At 38.5% G+C, this 19,435-nt stretch overlaps 1 protein-coding gene across 1 annotated transcript in view; it reads right to left on the reverse strand.

Annotated features, from left to right (window-relative positions):
• FRY (FRY microtubule binding protein) overlaps positions 1-19,435 on the reverse strand; it is a 178,946-nt gene that overhangs the window by 5,631 nt on the left and 153,880 nt on the right. The window contains exons 54-58 of the mRNA XM_009644896.2: positions 16,683-16,846; positions 15,275-15,464; positions 8,846-8,995; positions 7,920-8,018; positions 7,391-7,474 (exon numbers count right to left, since the gene is read on the reverse strand). Coding sequence (XP_009643191.1) covers positions 7,391-7,474; positions 7,920-8,018; positions 8,846-8,995; positions 15,275-15,464; positions 16,683-16,846 — 687 coding nt within the window. The remainder of the gene's footprint in view (positions 1-7,390; positions 7,475-7,919; positions 8,019-8,845; positions 8,996-15,274; positions 15,465-16,682; positions 16,847-19,435) is intronic.

The raw sequence follows: 19,435 nt of genomic DNA on the forward strand, positions 1-19,435 counted from the left end.
GCCAGGAGGCAGACAGGGCTACTCACACCTCAGTGTTGGTCTGCCGCAGCAGCAGAGTTCAGCACTGTAAATGTGCCTGGTCTGAGCTCTGTGCTGTTGTGGATAAACTGGTTCTGCTGTCTGAGTCGGTATGTTTAATGCTTGTTAGTGGGGAGCAGGGTCAGAGCATTCCCTTCCCAAATGGAAGTGAGGAATCCCACCAGACCCGATACATCAGCAAAGACTCACAGGAGCTGAAAGAAGGCCCAGCAGGTCCATGGTGGGGTAAAAAGGGATGTGTGACCTGCTAGGACAGAACTGACTTGTGGGCAGTGACAAAGCCTGTTGGTGGCCAAGAGAATGAAGAGGTAGGGCATGAGGGATGCTGCTGGTCAAATAAACCTGCCCAGAGGCCATTCTCTGTAACTGAGGCCACAGAACACTGCCAGGCTTCCATCTCTGTGGCTAACCTTCCTCCTCCCAAAATACAGAGTGACTATTTAGATACAACCTCCTGGAAATGGCTCTGGCTTCTGTCCTCTCTTGAACCATGCTCAGGCATGTCAGGGCTGGCTGGTGCCTGTGCCAGGGAAGGTGCCAACCATTCACCCGTGACACCAGCCCGGGGATGCACGCTGGCTGCCTCATCCTGCTTAGTTCACCAGTAGGGACACAGCCCGAGGTTCTCCAACAGGGATCAAATTCACTCCTTCCAAATTTTGGAGAACTGGCAACATTACATAGCAGTTAAAAGTCATATACTTGAAGCTGTCAGGGAGTTAAAAATTAATCCAAAACCAGGACACGGCATAACATAATTCAAAAAAATAAAACCCTCATGATAGCTTGGCATGTAACACACGATTTTTTTTAGTCCTTGGAGAATAATAATTCAGTTTCACCCTTCTGGCTGCTAACCTGACTGAAGACAAACTAAGGCCGAATTGAAGACTCAGGTTTGACGCACTCAGTATTTAGTTACCATATCAAGCAACTCAATTTTTGTTCTCCCTGAGTAAGTATTAGCAACCAATGGTGGTGAAACACATCAACACATAAACAAAAACAATTTGAAAAATAACTGTCAATGAGAAATTGTAAGTTTTCATTAGGAAAATTTTAAAATTATGAATTTTAAAATAATAAAAAAATTTATTTTCCACTCCAGCATATTATATCCATTCAAAGGCTTGATTTTTAAAAAAATATGTAAGTGACCATTTAAAACAGTGCATGAAGGTGTCAGAATTTTGGCACAATATTTTTAGATTTCACAAAACACACCTTAGTAAATTAGTTTAGTCACTGCATGTAGAACCACATATTCTACAGGAAAACTATAACGAAAAAGGAAAACATGCTTAGAAGTAAAACAGTAAAATTGGGGTATATTAGTCCATCTACAGATGGACAAAGAATATGAAAGAACTTCAACTTACTGCAAGAGATTCCATTTGCTACACAGCAAGCATGGCACAGGAGAAAAGGAAAGGAAAGAAAGTATAGTGTCAGTGTAATGCATGCAATAGGAAGCACAGCCCATCTTTAATAGCATAACTTGTCAGCAGTATTAGCAATGCTTGCCTCAACCTGATAACTGGTTGGAAATATCACATACAACATGCACAGCATTCTTAATAAAATCAAGCTTTAATTCTAATGGTAAACTACAGTCTAAATATCCTCAGTTAGATCTTCAGATTTATTAGTTTTGATTTATCCCACTCAGTAGCTCAGGAACTTACAGTGAAATTGTGTTAGAAAACTCTTGAATCAATACTTTTATTTAAATTTGCTTTCTTTGTTATTAAAAAGAGCTCATATTTCAAGGTACTCAAAAAATAAGGCAGGGTTTTCAAATGATGAACAGAACTGAACTTTCTTATTTATCAATATTTTGTTATTTATACATACTTCTATTTTGGGACATAATAGAGCTAATGAAATTTCTAGGATAAGCTTTGTGACTGCTGGGTTTATTACTTGGGACATTACAATGGAAACATTTTGCATATGACTTCTAAGTTATGACTACAAGAAAAAAAAAGCCACAGAAAATGCCAATTTGGTTTCACTACATGGCAATGCCACAAGCTCAGACAGCTTTGTATTCCTTCCTTTCACCAGTAATGATTCACTGATTCATAATTCTGGAGCTGTTAAAATGTCAGTGTAAGTAAGTCCTGCTGCAATAGTATTAAAATTCTAATTGACCTTCATTTGCATTTCAAAGATTAGGGGACCAACTTCTCTCCTCAGAAAGAAGTGTTCCTCTTTTCTTTGCCAAGAACTAACATTTATACTCTGTGTACTTCTAATGCAGCTGTCCTTATTATATATATATTACATTCTCAGGACATTTTAGGTGAACAGAGTCATCATGTAAATGCTGTAATTAATCAACACAATGACATCTGCCCAGTTACAGCCTGAGGTCAGTGCATATGCACACAGTGTTAATAAACCTTTAGAATTCTTATTAAAATGATTTACCCTACCATCAATACAAAGGCAGCAAACACAAAAATGTGAAATAATGCTCACTTGGTATAGCCTAACAAAGTATTTCAGTCTGGCTTCTCTCCATGGGCCTTGCTATTAAAAAATGTATGAAAAGTGTTGTCCTAAATCCTGCACCACTCCTTTATAAAGCCGTGAAACTAAGCTTTAAGCTCTTGTGATGCTTAATTTTATGCCTTTAACATTGCTTGAATAGGGTTTTTCTTCTATTTAGCACTCTTGAAAAAAACCTTTTTATATCTTGGCTTCCATGCAGTTCATGTAAATTAAGCTTTGTAAAGCTAAATTCAAGATAAGAGGACAAGAGCAGACAGATCGCTGTGCTCCTGTAAATTCACAGGTGTGCTGGCTTGTGTTTTTCAAATCTTGTTTGTCTCTGTCTTAAGCTCCTCTGAAGTTTAGCATGCCGGTAAGTTTCATTTGGACTTTCAAAAATATTGGAATCCACATATAATTTCAATTTGCCATGGAATTCACTTTAAAGAAAGGGGGGAAGCAGCAAATAAGTGAATTCCATGGTCTTTTTTTCCACAAAACACTGTCTTCTCTGTACTGCTTCCAAAATGAGGGCAAGCCAAAAAAAGGGGTGGGGAAGGGGTTTCACATTACATGAAAACCCCCTCTTTTTCACTGAAAGAAAATATATCGGATAGATACAAAATCTTCCAAAACTACTGATGCTCAACTCCATACTGCTCTACAATTTCATGATTGTAACTCATCTTCCCCTCTCTTTCAGCATAAAATGAAATGTTCCTTGGAAGTTGAAAAGACTCTAATTATTGGACTAAGTGACATTTCTTTTCGTCCCCAGCAACAAGGGCTCAGGTGGAATGGTCCTAGCCTTTGCTCTTCTTCTCAATTTCCAGTTTAATTCCTACAGTAAGGGAAGCATTGGTTTAGATGACCACAATTAGTGGTTTTGGCAGCTGAGAATACCAAATGCTGAAAGTATTTGGATCATTTGCACAGTCCTTTATGCAGCTAGTAAATGCTGCATCTGAGAAGGACACATCCCCTAGCAGCAACACTTTGATTTAGTTTTCTGTTGAGACAGATAATTACTTTTCTGTACTATTAGCAGGCCAGGAAGACAGCAAAGCACTAATCTTTAGTCACAGGCCTTCTTCCTTTTTTTTTTACATACTGAAAAGAGATGAGGGTTACATTATTATCTCTTAAGACATTAACATTTTCATGGCAACACAGTCTTCAGTCATTTATTGGCATGGGAGAGTCCCACCTTAACAAAGTAACTGCTGCATGCAAGGGTTATTAATTGCAAGTGCATTTTATTAAGGTAGTCAACTTGACATGCCAGCAGAAAAAAGCTTTTCCCACAATCTAGAAAAGTGGGTATACATATCAGAGAGAAAAAGAGAGATACAGCATATACTTTGTGTTAAATACACACTGGCCTTGAAGGAGAGTAGAAACTATTCGGTCTGGAGAAATCTAAAACACAGCTGTGTTCCTCCTGTAGAAAAGTTGCCTACCTGGGTCAATTTTGCCTCATTGTCAATCCATGGAGCTGTCAAACATCAGTCAGGTAATTTATTATTAAGAATTATTATTAATTGATAGCCGATTATTAAGAATTTCTGACTTAACAATGAGACTCGCTGTGCCTTGAGCTTACTGTAACTCAACTCAACTCCAGATTACGGTGGTCCCAAGAGGTATACTTCCAGTCCTATTGGTGGCCTAGAGTAATTGAACCTTTAGCCACAGGGAAGCTCGTAGCAACAAGTACATTCTGAATTTTGGGGGCAAATTTTTATGGGGTGCAGCATGTTTTAAATATCCATTAACAGTTTGAGTTTGCAAAGCCCACATCCATTAGCTTGCGGTGAGCTTTGGGATGAGCAAGGTTTAAGAACGGTGTATACTGACTTTGGACTTGCAGAGTAAACTGAATGTCTCATTAGGAGATAAATACCTATTTGAATTAGCAGTGTTAATCAACAAGAAAAATAGGATCTTCTTCTTTTCCAGAAAAAAAAACCCAAACAAAACCAGTTTTTGACTGGATTAAAGAAATCCCTGTTTAGCAAGGTTGAAGAATGTACTGATCGCTGTACTCATCTAAGACTGTCACACCTGGACAGACAGCACAATCGTATCTGTGGTTATCTTTTGTCTGCAAATTGACTCCTATGTCCTTGAGACTCCGTTGCTCAATGGAGCATCAAAACTTACAAATCACAGATGCATCCAGATCATGTAATCTGTTGCAAGAATAAGGGGGGGAAGGGCATTCTGGGACACAAAGCCTTTACCCAATTTCAGAAAAGTTGCCAGCTCTGGCAGCTGACCTAGACAACTTCTATTTCAAGCCTCTTTAATGTCAGAATAAGCAATTCTTGCCTTTGCCCATTTTCAGTAACAGGAACAATGGTCAACAAATCATGTGCAATTATTTTGAAATAAGATCTGATTAGAGAAATTGGTGCCAAGTTAGTTACCAGCATCCGCAGGCATTTGTGACACGACCACTTGTGCTAACGCTGAATATGGTCTTATGTCTGTCTTGTCTGTAGAGGGGACTATTTTCACCTCAAGCTTTTTACCAGGTGGGGAGTTCTGAGAATCTAAGATTTCTGCTTTCTGTAGAGCAAGGTGTTGCTTTTTCTTCCTTACAATTATTTCTGATCCTTTTCCAGAAGTAGCCTGGTTTTGTGCTTAGCTAAGCAATTTATTATGCCAAAAGTTTTCAGGATTTCAGGCCCTAGTCTAACCCTCAATGAGTTTTAAGAGTTTAGGCAGGTTCCTTTGTGGCTACCACTGTAAGACAGATTATTTTTTTCCTACAATTATTAGATTCTTTAGCCTTTCATGTTGAGGGAGAAGAGGAGAGGAAAGGTAAGAAAACAAATACTTGCCAGTCTAGGAGTAATTCTCCCTTGTCCCTTCCTAATCACGTGTCCTCAGTTTCCCCGGACTCTTCCTCCCATTACACTTTTGTTGAGTAAACAGAATGTTCCTTTGGGAAGAGCTGCTTCCAATTGACAGGTGAATGAGAAAGGGAGGAAAAGAAATATGCCTGTTGATCAAAGACCTACCATCCTGTCAACTTCCAAGGAATAATGCATTTTGGGCTGAAGGAACAATGCTGGGGAGAGACCAGGGATTCCTGCAGGAGTGAGAAACCCTTGTTTTCAGTGAATACTAATCCCAGCTTTACAAAACACACATTTAATTCTGAAACAGAGAACAACTAATTAAAAAAAAAAACCAACCCACACAACGGGAACATGACATTTATTAACTTTTAGAGGCCAGCTACACGAGCTCAGTTCACAGTTTATTCCTTATCCTCAGCATTCTCTCTCCTCTACTTTTTAAGAAAAGCAGCAATGTACATGATCAGCAGGATGTGTGATCCTGCAGCCCGTTCTATGGGTTTGCAAAAGAGGGATGAAGAGGATAAGTTAAGCTGTATACAGCAAGACATGTAGCATTACAGTCTGAAGTCACTGTTCCGGGTGTTGTGCATCAGTGGGAAGAGAAAGCCCATGCACGTTCCAATAGTTACGCCTCCCTACGTATACTTCATCTCCCTGATGTACTTGGAGGACAGGTAGTAGCATGTGTTCCATGTCTCTCCTTTTTTAGATTTGAGAATGGCTCACCTGTAAATTCCCTGCACACCATTACAATTACAGAAGAGCGAGTATCTTATTTAAATGCATTGGAAGGTGTCTGTAACTTTTGCTGGTCCCAGTGCCAGGTGGGGGAAGAGTAACAGTTCTCCCACCGCCTGTGATTGCAGCCAGAGGATTTATTAGCAAATTAGATTTGCTAATAAGGTCAAGGAAGCCAAAATGCAGCAGTGGCAAGGATTTGGGATTCTTAGAAATGGAGTAAAAGAGTAGAAATGAAGGGAGTTCAAAGACTGGAAGACAAATGCATAGAGATGGGAAAGAGAGGTGATGATAAAACCAGAGTAAATTAAAGTGAATTGGGGGAGAAGACAGACAAACTGAAACCAACATAAACCAAGGTATTTGAAAAAAATGGTTACAACAGGTAACTGTGTGTTCTGAAAATGCCATCATTATCTATTATAAGTTAAAACACATGGAAAGAGGAGATGTCTTTTTTCTACATGCTGCTGCTGCTGCTTCCTCATTTTGCCTACTTGTCTTCAGTCCCCTCTTTTTCCCATCCCTCCATTCTTTTTCCTCCAAAGGGAAACAAACCCACAAAAAAACATTACTCAACTCATTCTACACCACTAAGATACCAGCCATTTCCTATATTTAGTATATGAAATAACAGGAATGCTTGCTGATGGTGCTGATTTCTGAAAAGATTGATTTCTTAACTGGAATCAACACACTAAATAATATGTCTGTGTGTGTGCATGTCAAACTTTTGTTCAGAAGTGATAAAGAGATAATTTGCCTTAGGCATAAATACTTATCCACAGAATAAATTATTTCAGTGGCCATTTTACAGTCATTATTTCATAACTACTATTTTAAGTGGATTTCAACCAGGCAAGTCTTGCTGTTGAGCAGACCAAGTCTGTAACAGCCGTAGATAAAATGGGTGTAATGCGGAAGCACAGTACACCAGGAGTGATTTTCAGAGACATTGTGCTGGGGGAAACTGTTACTGCAACATTTTTCTAAAAGGGAGAGCACAGACAACCCAGGCAGGGTTAGCTCAGCTTCCTCGGCTAGACGAGGAAGGCAGAAGCACTGCCTCCGAACACTTCCCACCTCCTGTGGCAACAATACCTTTGAGCCTTAAGTGTGAAAACTGGATAATGGCCAAGCCCAGCAGAGAAATAAGGAGGAAGTACACCAGGCTCTTGTGGGTCCAAGAACAAGATATATCACCCATGTCACTTTCCAGGAGAGAAATAATACTGCTCATTCATTACCTTCTCTTCTGAGTCCCCTGGCTGGCAGGTAATAACTCCATCTCGTGAGCCCCCAGCAAACGTTGCTTTGCAGTTTGCAAGCCACTGTTTTCAGAAAGAAATTGAAAGAAAACATGAATCAGGCCTATAGTTTGATTTGCAGAAAGGTAAGCAGTAATACTTTTAGTTGCACAGCACATAAACAAAATTTTGCAATTGCGCTTTTTATTCACACAGACTGTGACGATTGCTTTGATTGTAATTTTAAAAGTGTAGTCTTGACTTCTATTAGTATTTGAATTGCATAAACCAAGAAAATGAATTAATTACTGAATAGGAGAAAGGAGACACCAGGAATATTAAATATGCCAATGTTTCTAAAATTAAGAGATACAGTAGCTTTTTTTTTTAGTTCGGGTTCATGTGTTCAGGAAGAAACAGTTTTTCTACTGAATATTAGTTTAAACAGACCTGAGTGCATCTGCAGTCTCCTGACATAGCTTAACTATACACACATACAAACCCAAGAACACAACATAACCCAGCATACCGAGAGTGTTGCTTCCTTCCTGTTATTGTATGTGTCCAGGTACTCCTGCAGTTCTAGAACACTGAACTTCAGCTTTTCAAGAAGGCCACAAGAGAGCAGCTGGAGAAATGAAATCAAAAGGGCTAGTAAGTGTCACTAGAAAAGAATAAAAATATTAGCAGAGTAGCAAGTATGGTAAAGATCTTGTAAAAGAATACTTAGATTTACAGATAGCAATACTGAAAAATATTTATATTTATGCAAAAATATACATAAATAGACTGCTATACTAAAAAAGTGAATAGCAAAAGTTGCACTTATGTGGAATTTAAATTGTGTTCTGTGTTTAACAGCTTGCAGAGGACTTCCCTAAAACAAAATACTACACAAAGCTTAACTAGTTAATCTCCACAGCAATCCAATCATGTAAGGCACAGCTCTTCCGTGTCATAGCAGTGGCCCCAAGATTACACTTTGCAAGTTCCTACCTACCAGGCCACACTGTCTTGATGCTGTTAAATAAACATGGGCCAGAATGAAAACAATGGGAAGGGACATCTCTTTCATCCCCTAATATATATTTTTATCATCCAGCCCAAATTAGAGTAGACTCAAATGAAACCACTAAACATGTTACCATCTTTCATCTATGTAAAAAATAGCTTCTCCTTTTCCATTCGTGGAGCCAACTGGGTCTGGCAGGCACCTGTTTTATACTGCTTTTTGGCACACAGGCTCAACATATCATATTGCCCATCTGCCAGTACTTACCTAATAAAATAATACGGAAAATTAATGGAAATATGGTTAAGAACAAGAGGCAAAAATTAGAGATAGGAGGTGGGTACCTTTTTGACATATCTATTCAGGAGTTGCCCAAAAGTGGAACAGCTAGTAGAATAACACACTGCAATGCAGCACATGCCTTTTGAAAGGAATATACTCACTGTTTCTGCGTCTACAAAAAGGGTGGGACATTCTGAACATGATGTTAACATCTGAGAAGACCTCACAAACTTGGAGCCTATTCCTCGCAGGTTGTCTCCCAAGTAACTAGCTGCGTCGCAGGTTAGGAAGCAGAATCTTTTCTGAATATTCTGTAAAGCAAAATACAGTTTGTCACATTCTATATTCAAGTACAAGCTTCTTTCTGTGGTAAACAAATGGAATGCTTTTTTTTTCTTTGCACAATAACACGTGCAAAAGAGACCATTTCCCTGTGGAGAACTGAAAGTCTGCTCAAGGATACTGAGTAACAGTTATTTTGCTGGAGACAGGTCACAGCTGGGCAGCTGTGAAACTAATTACAGGATTCATAATAATCTACTACTGAAATACATTCTTTCTTGTAAAGACGATTCCATCTTTATAAAGCCTTTCACCCACAAGTAGCTTTTTTTTTTCTTGGCTACACAGAGTTAACAGGGTTGATCAGCACATTACTTTTTCTGCCCATTCCGGGCATTGTTTTGTTAGTATTCCATGTCAAGTGGCTAATCATGTGATACAACGGACATCCTAATGCCAAACAGCGGCATGGAAAAATCAGAAAAAAACTTTTGTTTTCCCCCATGGGAAAAATCTTCTTACTAAAACTTTTCTGCTGCTTGGGAGAACTCCAGAAATACTACATTGCATCCGGGAATTATTGTTCTCAGAAGATTTCTTTGGTGTTTTGAGTCCTAAACCAGTCTAGTCTTCCAGAAACACTCTAGTGCTGATATTTTCTTTTCAATGACTAACATATAAAGTGAATAATAAATAAAAATAATGTCTTAGTCTTGCAGGAACTGAATAATGTTATTGATAAACAGCAGGTTTCACTGCCAAAATATATCTTGCTAAAGCCAACTGCTTAGCAGGTGGGAGTAGCATGAAAACAATTTTAAAAATAAAAGTATGCAACATTTTTATATTATTCATTCCACGTTATCATAGGCATTTCTCTGAGGAATGTAGGTTAGGACCTGTATTACTGTAAGCATGCCTCGCTGGAGAGAAGTGCTTCCCAAATACTAATCTGGATGACAGACATATAAATAGCCTGTTACTGCTCCTACACTGGAGCATTGAAGTTGAGTACTAAAATCATGTGAGCTGAATTCAGACTTCATTGATAATGGAAGCTGTTGGATTGAATTATTTTTTTAAAAAAGTTATATAAGCCCTCTTATTGTAGGTAGAGAATACACTATCAATAATGTATAAAATAGTTAAAGAGAAACTTCCTCTACAGACTAATTTTATAACTGCTTATTTGTGAATCTCTCTAAAGCATCTGAACTGGCCATCTGAACACAGTTAAGATTGGATAGACTGATACTTGTCTCACTGTATGTTTCTACCATCTTACTTCAACACAGAAACAAAGCGACATGTCACTCAGCACACGGTTCAGATTCTCTGCTGCACTGAGTCTGCAGTAGAGGCAAGGGGCTCCTACTAATTACCGCCAAACCAGGTAAATGATTATTTTTATGAGCAACTAGCAGAATAATCTGAATCATAGGGCTTGGTGACAGCTGGAGATTTACTACTACAGTCTTCTAAAAAGAAAGATTCAGTCCAAGTCTTAGTGAAACTTGCTGACATCTCTTCTGGCAAAGGAAAGAGATCTAGATTTGGTCCTAACTAACAGAAAAGAGCTAGCTGAGAACATACAAGTGGAAGGAAATTTAGAAAGACAGATTATGGAACAGAATCCGAGAGATGTTGGTTGAAAGGGACCTCTGGAGAACATCCGATCCAACCTTCAACTCAAAGTGGGACTATTGCCATCACTAGATCAGGTCAGCCATGGTTTTGTCTAGCTGAGTCTTGAAAGCTCCAAGGTCAGAGCTTCCTTAGGTTCTCTGGGTAACCTGTTTAGGTACTGCAATACCCTCCTGGGGAAGAGTAACTGAGTTTATGAATCTGAGGCAGTGAAGGAGACAGACCGCAGAAATAACACAACCAACCTCAACGCATTCAGACTTTGCAGGAAGGAGCCCATTAGAAATAACTTCATGGGGAAAGGAGATAATGAGAGGTAGACATTCCTTTAGAGAAAAAAAAAGAGGGCAGAAGCACATTCTATACCACTGAAAGATAGAAAATATATTGACATACATCTGGCTAAATCACAAATATTTAATTCAGGCAAATACTCATGCAAAAAAAGAAGAACAGAAAGTAAAATTGTGTTAAATTATTAACTTGGGTACCAAACACACCATGGCAATGTAGGCACAATAATCAGAAAGGGAGATGCCAAATAAACTGGTAAGAGAAAGAGAGAATGTCAAGAAGCAAACCAGAAATAATTAAGAGCAAGGCCAAGGAATCATAATGGAGAGAAATAGCTAACAGATGCTACTGAAAAGACTGATGTGTTCAATGCCTTCTTTTGCCTTATTGCTCCCAGAAAGGGCATCTGTGTACATGTGACAATGAGACATCTATGAAAACTCAGGGGAGAACAGATCTTGCTAGTAAGTGCTTGGATATTTTTACATCTTTGCAGATTAGGGAAATTCATGCTATGACAGTTATAATACTTGGTAAAGAGGTCTAAGAGCCATAACAAATATCTTTGAGAACTCAGAGAACACAGGGTGTTGTAAAAACCCTAAGGAAAGTGATTCTCAAAAAAACAAGAGCAAAAGAATTAAACACAAAGTTTGGGAAACGGGGGAACATATGAGAGATGAATAATAGGCAGTACAGATTTACTCAGAACAAATCATATCAAACTATTTAGTTTTCATGAAAGGCTAAAATTTTATATTAGGAGAAGCAATTTATATTTTATATATTAATTTACTCTCTTAGAAGTAAGGCAGAGAAACTCGGTCTAGAGGTAAGTAGATGTGCAAAGCCATATTCAGAAGTTAATTATCAGCAGCTCACTGTCCAGTTGGAAAGATAAATTGAGTAGGATTCCACTGGGGACTGTCGCAGACACTAACCGAGTTATTAATGAAAATACTGAATAATGGAATATGCAAGATGCTTATTAACTGCATGGATGGTTGAGCTGCAGGGGCTGTAAGCTCCCTAGAAGCCAGGATTAGCATTCAAGCTGATCTTAATGAAGTGGAGAAGTGGTGCAGGGAAAAGAAAGAAGGACAAGGTTGTAGACCTAGGAGGAAATAATCCACAGAGCACATTTAAAATGGGGAATAACTAGGAAGGCAGAATTTTGTAGAACAAGATCTGCATACTAGATCGGGTTACAAGTACAAAATAATTAACTGGTGCACAGCAGTTAGCAGAGAGAACTTTTTAAACAGGAATACCTTCTATAAAACAGGTAAACCTCTTCTAGTCAGTATTGGTAAGAACTTAGGCTGAAGTACAGAACCTGCTCTTGCTTTTCAAGTAATACACAGACTAACTGAAGACAGCCCATAGCAACAGTGACAAGTTTAGAAAATGTGACTTATGGGAAAGGCTGAAAGAACTGAGGTTAAATAAGAGAAGTTTGGGGTAGGTGAAGTCATGGTAATGGTCTTCAAACATAAGCAGCAACTGCAAAGAAGAGAAGAGTACCGCTGTCTACAGAGCAAGAAGCCACGGGCATAAAATACAGAAAGAGAAGTTCTCAAGCAATAAGGAGAGCTAAGGATTGGAGTACATTCCTAGGAACGTTGTGAAGTTCCACCTTAGCCTAAAGGTTAAGAACAGTCTAGAGAAAAAAGTTAAAAAAAAATTGACTGGAATGAAAGTTATAGTTGATCCTGTACTGGGCAAGACAAGGAACATGAAGTCTTCAGTTCCCTTCCAGCACACATCTACTCATGTATTTTAACAGTTCTAGTTTATTTTATGAAAATAACTTCATCAAAGCATTCCCGTCATGGCTTCATCAAAAGTTGACCAGTCTACTGTTTAGATTCAAGAAAACATATTCTTCCTTTACCGCTCTCCTTTTCAGATATTCATAAAAGCAACAGTCAATCTACAGCAAAGAAGATAACAGTCCTGGATAGTGCTTTAAAGTATTCAAATGTGAAACAGTGAGAGACTGTACTTTGGTATCCATGTATAGTACTTAACTAAATATATTTATTTTGCAATTACACGGACTATCAGTTCTATAATAAGTTCTCATCTCAGCTATGTCCTTCTGGGTGCAGATTACAGTGGCTGAAATCTTTCAAGCAAGGTCTGAATGCAGTATATATTTTTGTGAAATGGGAGTACAGTGAATAGTAATGCCAACTGTGGGCATGTTATGAATAGGTGTATGCCTGCATGTAGTTGCTTTGTGTCAATGTAAATAATAACAAAATATTCTCAGAACATTTTCTTCTTAACCTCAGATTTCCTCTTCTGGGAAGAGGACTTTTCATAACCAAAGGGCTCGATTGTGGAAACTACTTGCTAGCTCTCAAATCTACTTGTCTTGGAACTGGCCGGTCTGCTGGAAGACATTTGATTTGATGGAATACAAAGAGGCAGCCGTAAAGATAATCCAGAGATCTCCGAGCTATGACTCGTTTACAGGAAAAGTACTTCAATAATTTCAGGAATTTTAAACAAGTTTAGCGTGTTGTGGGCAAACATCCAAAATACCATTAACTTGATGCAGACTGAAATGTAGGTGCCCTGGAAAATGCACTTCTTTCACTTCACCAAGTATTTAGTTGACAGGCTCCTCCAAACAAGGATTTTGTTTCACAGTTAAATGTTTTGGCAGTACTTTGCATTGCAAGCCTAGCACATACTGGGCTTGTTTCCGAAACTTCCTGTTAGTGAGGGTCAAAAGTCTTTTAAGTTAGCAGATGAGTAGCAAAGTTTGATGGCACAAATGCAATACAATTTCAGACAAGCTGGGATCTTAAGAAAAAAAACCTGGGAAAATAATACTCCTATGTTTTAACCCTGAAGAGGAGAACAAAGCAATTTCATAAACTAAAAATATGACTGTGACTGCAGCTAGAAAATTCTGGGATTTTGATACTATTAACACCTTATTTTTATTACTGTTATTCAGGTTTTGCTGTTATTGAATATTTTTTGTGAGCAGTATTGTATCTTTCTCCCCCACTAGCAACTGAAGAAAATGAGTAGGCTATCTTTTGAATATAGGGCAAGCACAACAGCAAATGTATTGGTGCATGCCAGGATTTGGAGTTAAAAAGTACTTTACAGGTAATATTTAGGTCTCGCACTACACAGTATTATTTATTTAGTTTTCAGAAGTGTGACATCAGTTTCTTCTCACCTATTCAAAGAGAACAAAAAGGTCAAATAACTTTCAGAACACTTAAACAGGACTATTAGCCTCTAGGAATGATGTAATGGCAAAAAAGCTGAAATACACATCATGAAGAAACACAGGACTCATTTTCAAAGTTGAACTGTCATGCACTCAAGTCAGTACTAGTTTTTTCCTTCCAAATGGTTATTTATCAGTGTTTAAAAAAACGCCTGTAAGGCACCCATGTTTACAGTGGTGTAATGTTTAAAGGAGGACGCGGCGTTCAGCTAGAGAAGACATGCAATTAACTTCGGTGGAGCACAGAGGAAACCGGATGGAGAAGAGATTCATATTGTATGATGCTTCTTTCTTATAAGGGTAGTCTTTAAGGATACAGAAAGATCTTACGATTGTATATTTATTAGCAGGGTACTCATTGCTAATAAGAAATTGTGTACTCTCAGATCATGGGTACTTAAACTCTGTATGGTTACCGGGCTGCTGTGTACACTGCTGCAGCATGCTAAACATCCTGCAGCTGCCTCATATAAAGCAGGAGAAACAATTAAAAAAGGTTTTAAAACTAATTACAGGTAAAACCAGACAGTCATTCCTTCGAACAGCTTGTACATTTGATTCCTTTTTTACCTTATCATTTTGCAAGATGCTTATCTTTACAAGCATACAGTTTTACAAAGAAAAAATGTATTTTTAGTCTTCAGACTCAGTCTCTGGAATTTATGTTACATGATGGTAGCTGGATATTTCTATTCAGATGATTAGGTACAGAATATTTAATAATGTTGACATTTGCATGGGCATGGTGGGATTTCAACAGTTTGAGATGAAAGAACAGATTGACAATAGTTTGAGATTAAAAAGCTATTTCCTGTCTCTTGCAGTTATTGTTTCAGGCTGTTTGTAAAGTACTGAAGAAAATCCTCTTTAAAGTGGATCCACATTTTATAATGTTATCTCCAAACCTGCAAGTATGAATTACATACTATTTTTATGAAAAAATGGTCCTAGAAGACAGTTCTGCATGAAAATCTAGTATGGCAATTCTGCAGCATGCAAAATCACAATGGTTACATACCTTGTACTTCATTACTGGTACTACTATCAAGAACCATCCCAATAGCCAGACACAATCTAAACATTGTGATTTTCTGTCTTAAACTTATTTTCTCACCTTAAACAGGGAAGAGAACACATGAAATGTATAAACTGCACAGGAACCATCAGAGTCGCACATGAGCTGGTTGATATGACTACGCCAGGCTTCTTCTGCATCATCACATGCTGCCGGCTGAAATGCAGCAAGGATGGCAGAAAAAAACGGTGAGGGAGGAGGGGAGGCATTTCGATCAACATCTCCAAAGCTGAAGGAGACAAAAAAAAAAAAACTGTGACAAAAAGTGAATACCAAGAAGGTGGCAGATACAATACACTGTAACAGAGAGTGATAATCATAGGATCAATTACAGCACCTTTCTAAAAATATCCAAGAACTTTCAAGTTACTTTTGAAGCTGGCAAGATGTTGGCTACAATGAGAAAAACCTCCACATCAGAACCCCTATCTTTAGGCCATCATCATCTATCTTCCTCCATTCCAGAATACTTGAATTGTTTTATTGTACCATCTTTTGGAGGAAGAAGGCTGAAACTTCACAGGAGGATAGAGCCCATAAGAAAAACTCCTCTTCTAGGAAAATATGGTTATAATAATGTATAGCAGAAGTACCGAAAAGAACCTCAGCGTGTACAAACATTGCATTTACCGACTTGTTTGTTTTCCCCCCAGTGTAATGGATTGGAGAAGATCCATCTCTTCTCCACACTGTTCTTAGGACAGAGCATTATTTTGGCACTCCGTGGTCAGTGAAACAGGCTGACTACCATTTTTAAGGGGTACTAAGCTACTTGATCTTGTGTGTTATCCTTTGGGATGGAGAAATACTTCCCATGGCTCCCAAGAACCAGAACTGTGATTCTGAAACATGTGGCACACAGAGAGAGGGCTTCTTTATATATCCTCATTCCTTTCCGTTCCTTGCCATAAACACAGGCTCGCTGCAATCTAACTCAGCATCCAAAATCTGAAAGAGCTCCACAAGGCATGGAAAAATCTTGATGCTTTGTTGCAACATATGCTGGGGTCCAGCCATGCTCACCAGCAGCCTCAAGAGTATGCAGATGGGATTTTTGACAGTATTGTGACTTCTTTATGACCCATAGGAAATCAGAAGGATGAATACATGGCTGATCTGTCAAACAGCTAACTAAGCAGTATTTCCATTACTGTGAATCTTTAAAAATCCTTTTTTTCTTTTAATTAAATGTATTACATATATAATGACTAACTGCATAGATGTATGTACAAATAGTAACTTGTCTTTCCTAGAAGGAAAATCTTGGGGTTCTTTTGAGTTGTGTGATAATTATGCAGGTAATCAGGGCATTGTCTTCTCACTGTTCTAAACTCATGAGAATTTTGAACTCCTGTGACCAAAATAGCCATTCCATTAACTAAAACTTTGTAACCACTTTGTTGTACAGTGTAAAAGAACTTTTATGAATAATAGCATATACAAGTACCTAGCAAGAGCAAATTGTTCCAGCCTGTCAACTTTCTCTTCAGTCTCTGTCATATCCAGACTAAGGCTATCACTGCATTCAAATGCTCCAGGGAGTTCATTTGTAGACCCCGAAAAGTCATCCTCATGGACTGCTGCATCTTGTTCTTCATGTACAGCTTCAACCTAGGGGAGTGAATGATGATGTCTTAGAAAACAGCAAATTAATAAGTTAATTCCTCTAAAATAGACCCCATCTGGCCCCATAGACTTGTGCGTGTCTAATTGGCTGAGCAGGTCAAGAACCATTTCCTCTTGGATCATGGGAGCTTTGTTCTGCTCCCCATCCCTGCCTTCTGGCTCAGGGGTCTGGGTACCCAGAGAACAGCTGATCTTGCTATTAAATACTGAGGCAAAGAAGGCATCAAGTACCTCAGTGTTATCCTCATCCTTTGCCACTATGGTTCCCCCTACATCCAGTAAAGGATGGAGATTCTCCTTGGCTCTCCTTTTGTTGATATACTTATAGAAACATTTTCTTATTATCATTCACAGAATTGGCCAATTTAAGTTCTAGTTGGGCTTTAGCCCTTCTAATTTTCTCTCTGTATGACCTCACAACATCCTTGTACTCCTCCTGAGATGCCTGCCCCTTCTTCCAAAGCTCATCAACTTTCCTCTTTTTTCTGAGATCCAGCCAAAGCTCTCTGTTCTTTTGGCACATGGGGATGGCCTGCTCTTGTGCCTCCAGGATTTCCTTCTTGAAGAGCATCCAGCCATCTTGGGCTCCTTTGCCCTTTAGGATTGCCTCCCAAGGGACTTTGTCAGCCAGCTTTCTAAACAGTCCAAAGTCTGCCCTCCGGAAGTCCAAGGTTCTGCTGACCCCCCTCCTTACTTCTCCAAGAACTGAGAATTCTATCATTTTGTTATCACTGTGTCCCAGGCATCCTCTAACCATCACATCGCTCACAAGTCCTTCTCTGTTCACAAACAGCAGGCAGCACTGCAGTTATGTGAGTTGTCCCACCACGTTTCTGTGATGGCAACTATATCATAGTTTTCCTGCTGCACGATGGCTTCTAATACCATGACATGAATCAAGTTACACTTCTTCAAAAATACAGTATTTTCTTAACTTGCTGCCTTGGATCAATATTATTTTGAAGGCATTTCTTCAACTTAGTTTGTTTAGCAAAGAATTTCAGATTTCAATGCATTTGGCAACATAGCAGGGAAGTATATTTTCAGGACAAACAATAGCGTTCTTGTTACTGTCAGGCTGTCCTTGTCACTTACCACTTTATAGTGTCCAAGAGTGTATTAAAGCCTCTAAAAATATATTGAAAACAACCACTGTCTGGAAGTCTATATGCAAGTTTAGAATTGAGAATTATTTTTAGCATGTCATTTACATAATAACTTCCATCCAAGAGGAATCCAAAGCATTCTACAGGCCATTAAAAGGATCATGCTTCTAACATTTCCTTCCTTTTTCAGCCATTAGCACCTAAAGCTCTTGATTTTTTTTTGAAACTTTCCAATTTCTCTTGCATTTTTAGTCTGAACAAATTTGTTTCAGTTTTAATCTTTTGCCTTTTGTCTGCATCCTCCATAGCATTCTGCAAAGTGGTTCCCGGAGGGTGACTGCAGTGGGTAGCTCAAACTCTTTATCTTTTCTGTTTGGGGTATCTCATAAGGTGTATGTTTGTGCAAATATGCATATGTGCATGTGCATAGATGTGTTAGGAGCTGGTAGGGGGGGAAATCTGTGGCAAGTGGAATTAAAAGAGAAAAGTGGCCCTCTCCAGGTTATCAGACCTGCTTGGATCCTACAGATAAATTCCAGGGATTTGCATGTCTAAAAATTAAACAAGACTTGTATCAGAAAGGACAGGATCAGAAATTAAGCAGGAGAAAGGGGATATTTTTGGTTTGTTTTGTTTTCTAAGCAAAAGGGATAGGAATATCCCTGAGTCCAGGGTGAATGAAATGAATGAGAGCAAAACCATCTTGAAAAGAGACATGAAAGCTATATGGCTGAATTACCAGGATAAGAAGCAGAGCAGTTGGCAACAAGCGTAAATGTTTCATACTTCTTCAAGAAGTAGTTAGCACTGACCACTTTCAAATACGAAATATTAGCTTGAAAGAAACATTGGTTTGTTCACTGCAATGACAGTGTTTGTATGAGGAAAACACATTTTGATGGGATAGGGTAAGGGAGGAAGAAAAAGGAAGCAAACACCTCCTACCTTGCCTAAAAAGAAACATAAAAAGTGGATTCTGAATATTCACGCAGGATTGGAGTACACTTCCAGAAATGAGTGAGTTTAGATAACTTGAAAAATATATAAAATACCACCATCTGAATTTTTGTATCCCTCATAGCATTATCCATCACTGCCTTCTAATCCCTTACAAATACTATCTTCATTATTATGATCACTGTCTTTAATAGAAAATAAGCTTAACTAATTTCGTGCCATTAACAATAACAGCTGGATTTTAGCACTGAAACATTTGAGAAAAGGCCTACTTAATCAGTCTGTTGCTCTCATTCACTGCATCTATTTAAAAGTTGGGGTGATATTTTTGGTTTTGCTTATGATGCAACAACTAAACATTTTTGTACAGCACTAAAGAAGCAACAAAAATTTTCCTCTGCATTGCTGACGTACCATCAGCTCTCTGCAAATAAGAACTCAGAGGAAAAGAGAAACAGGAAAGAGCTCAGATTTTGTTTTATCAAATTAAAAATTGTTTAGGTGCAAGTTT

Source organism: Egretta garzetta, unplaced genomic scaffold (assembly GCF_000687185.1).
Source record: "Egretta garzetta isolate BGI_Z169 unplaced genomic scaffold, ASM68718v1 scaffold40, whole genome shotgun sequence".
NCBI lineage: Eukaryota > Metazoa > Chordata > Aves > Pelecaniformes > Ardeidae > Egretta > Egretta garzetta.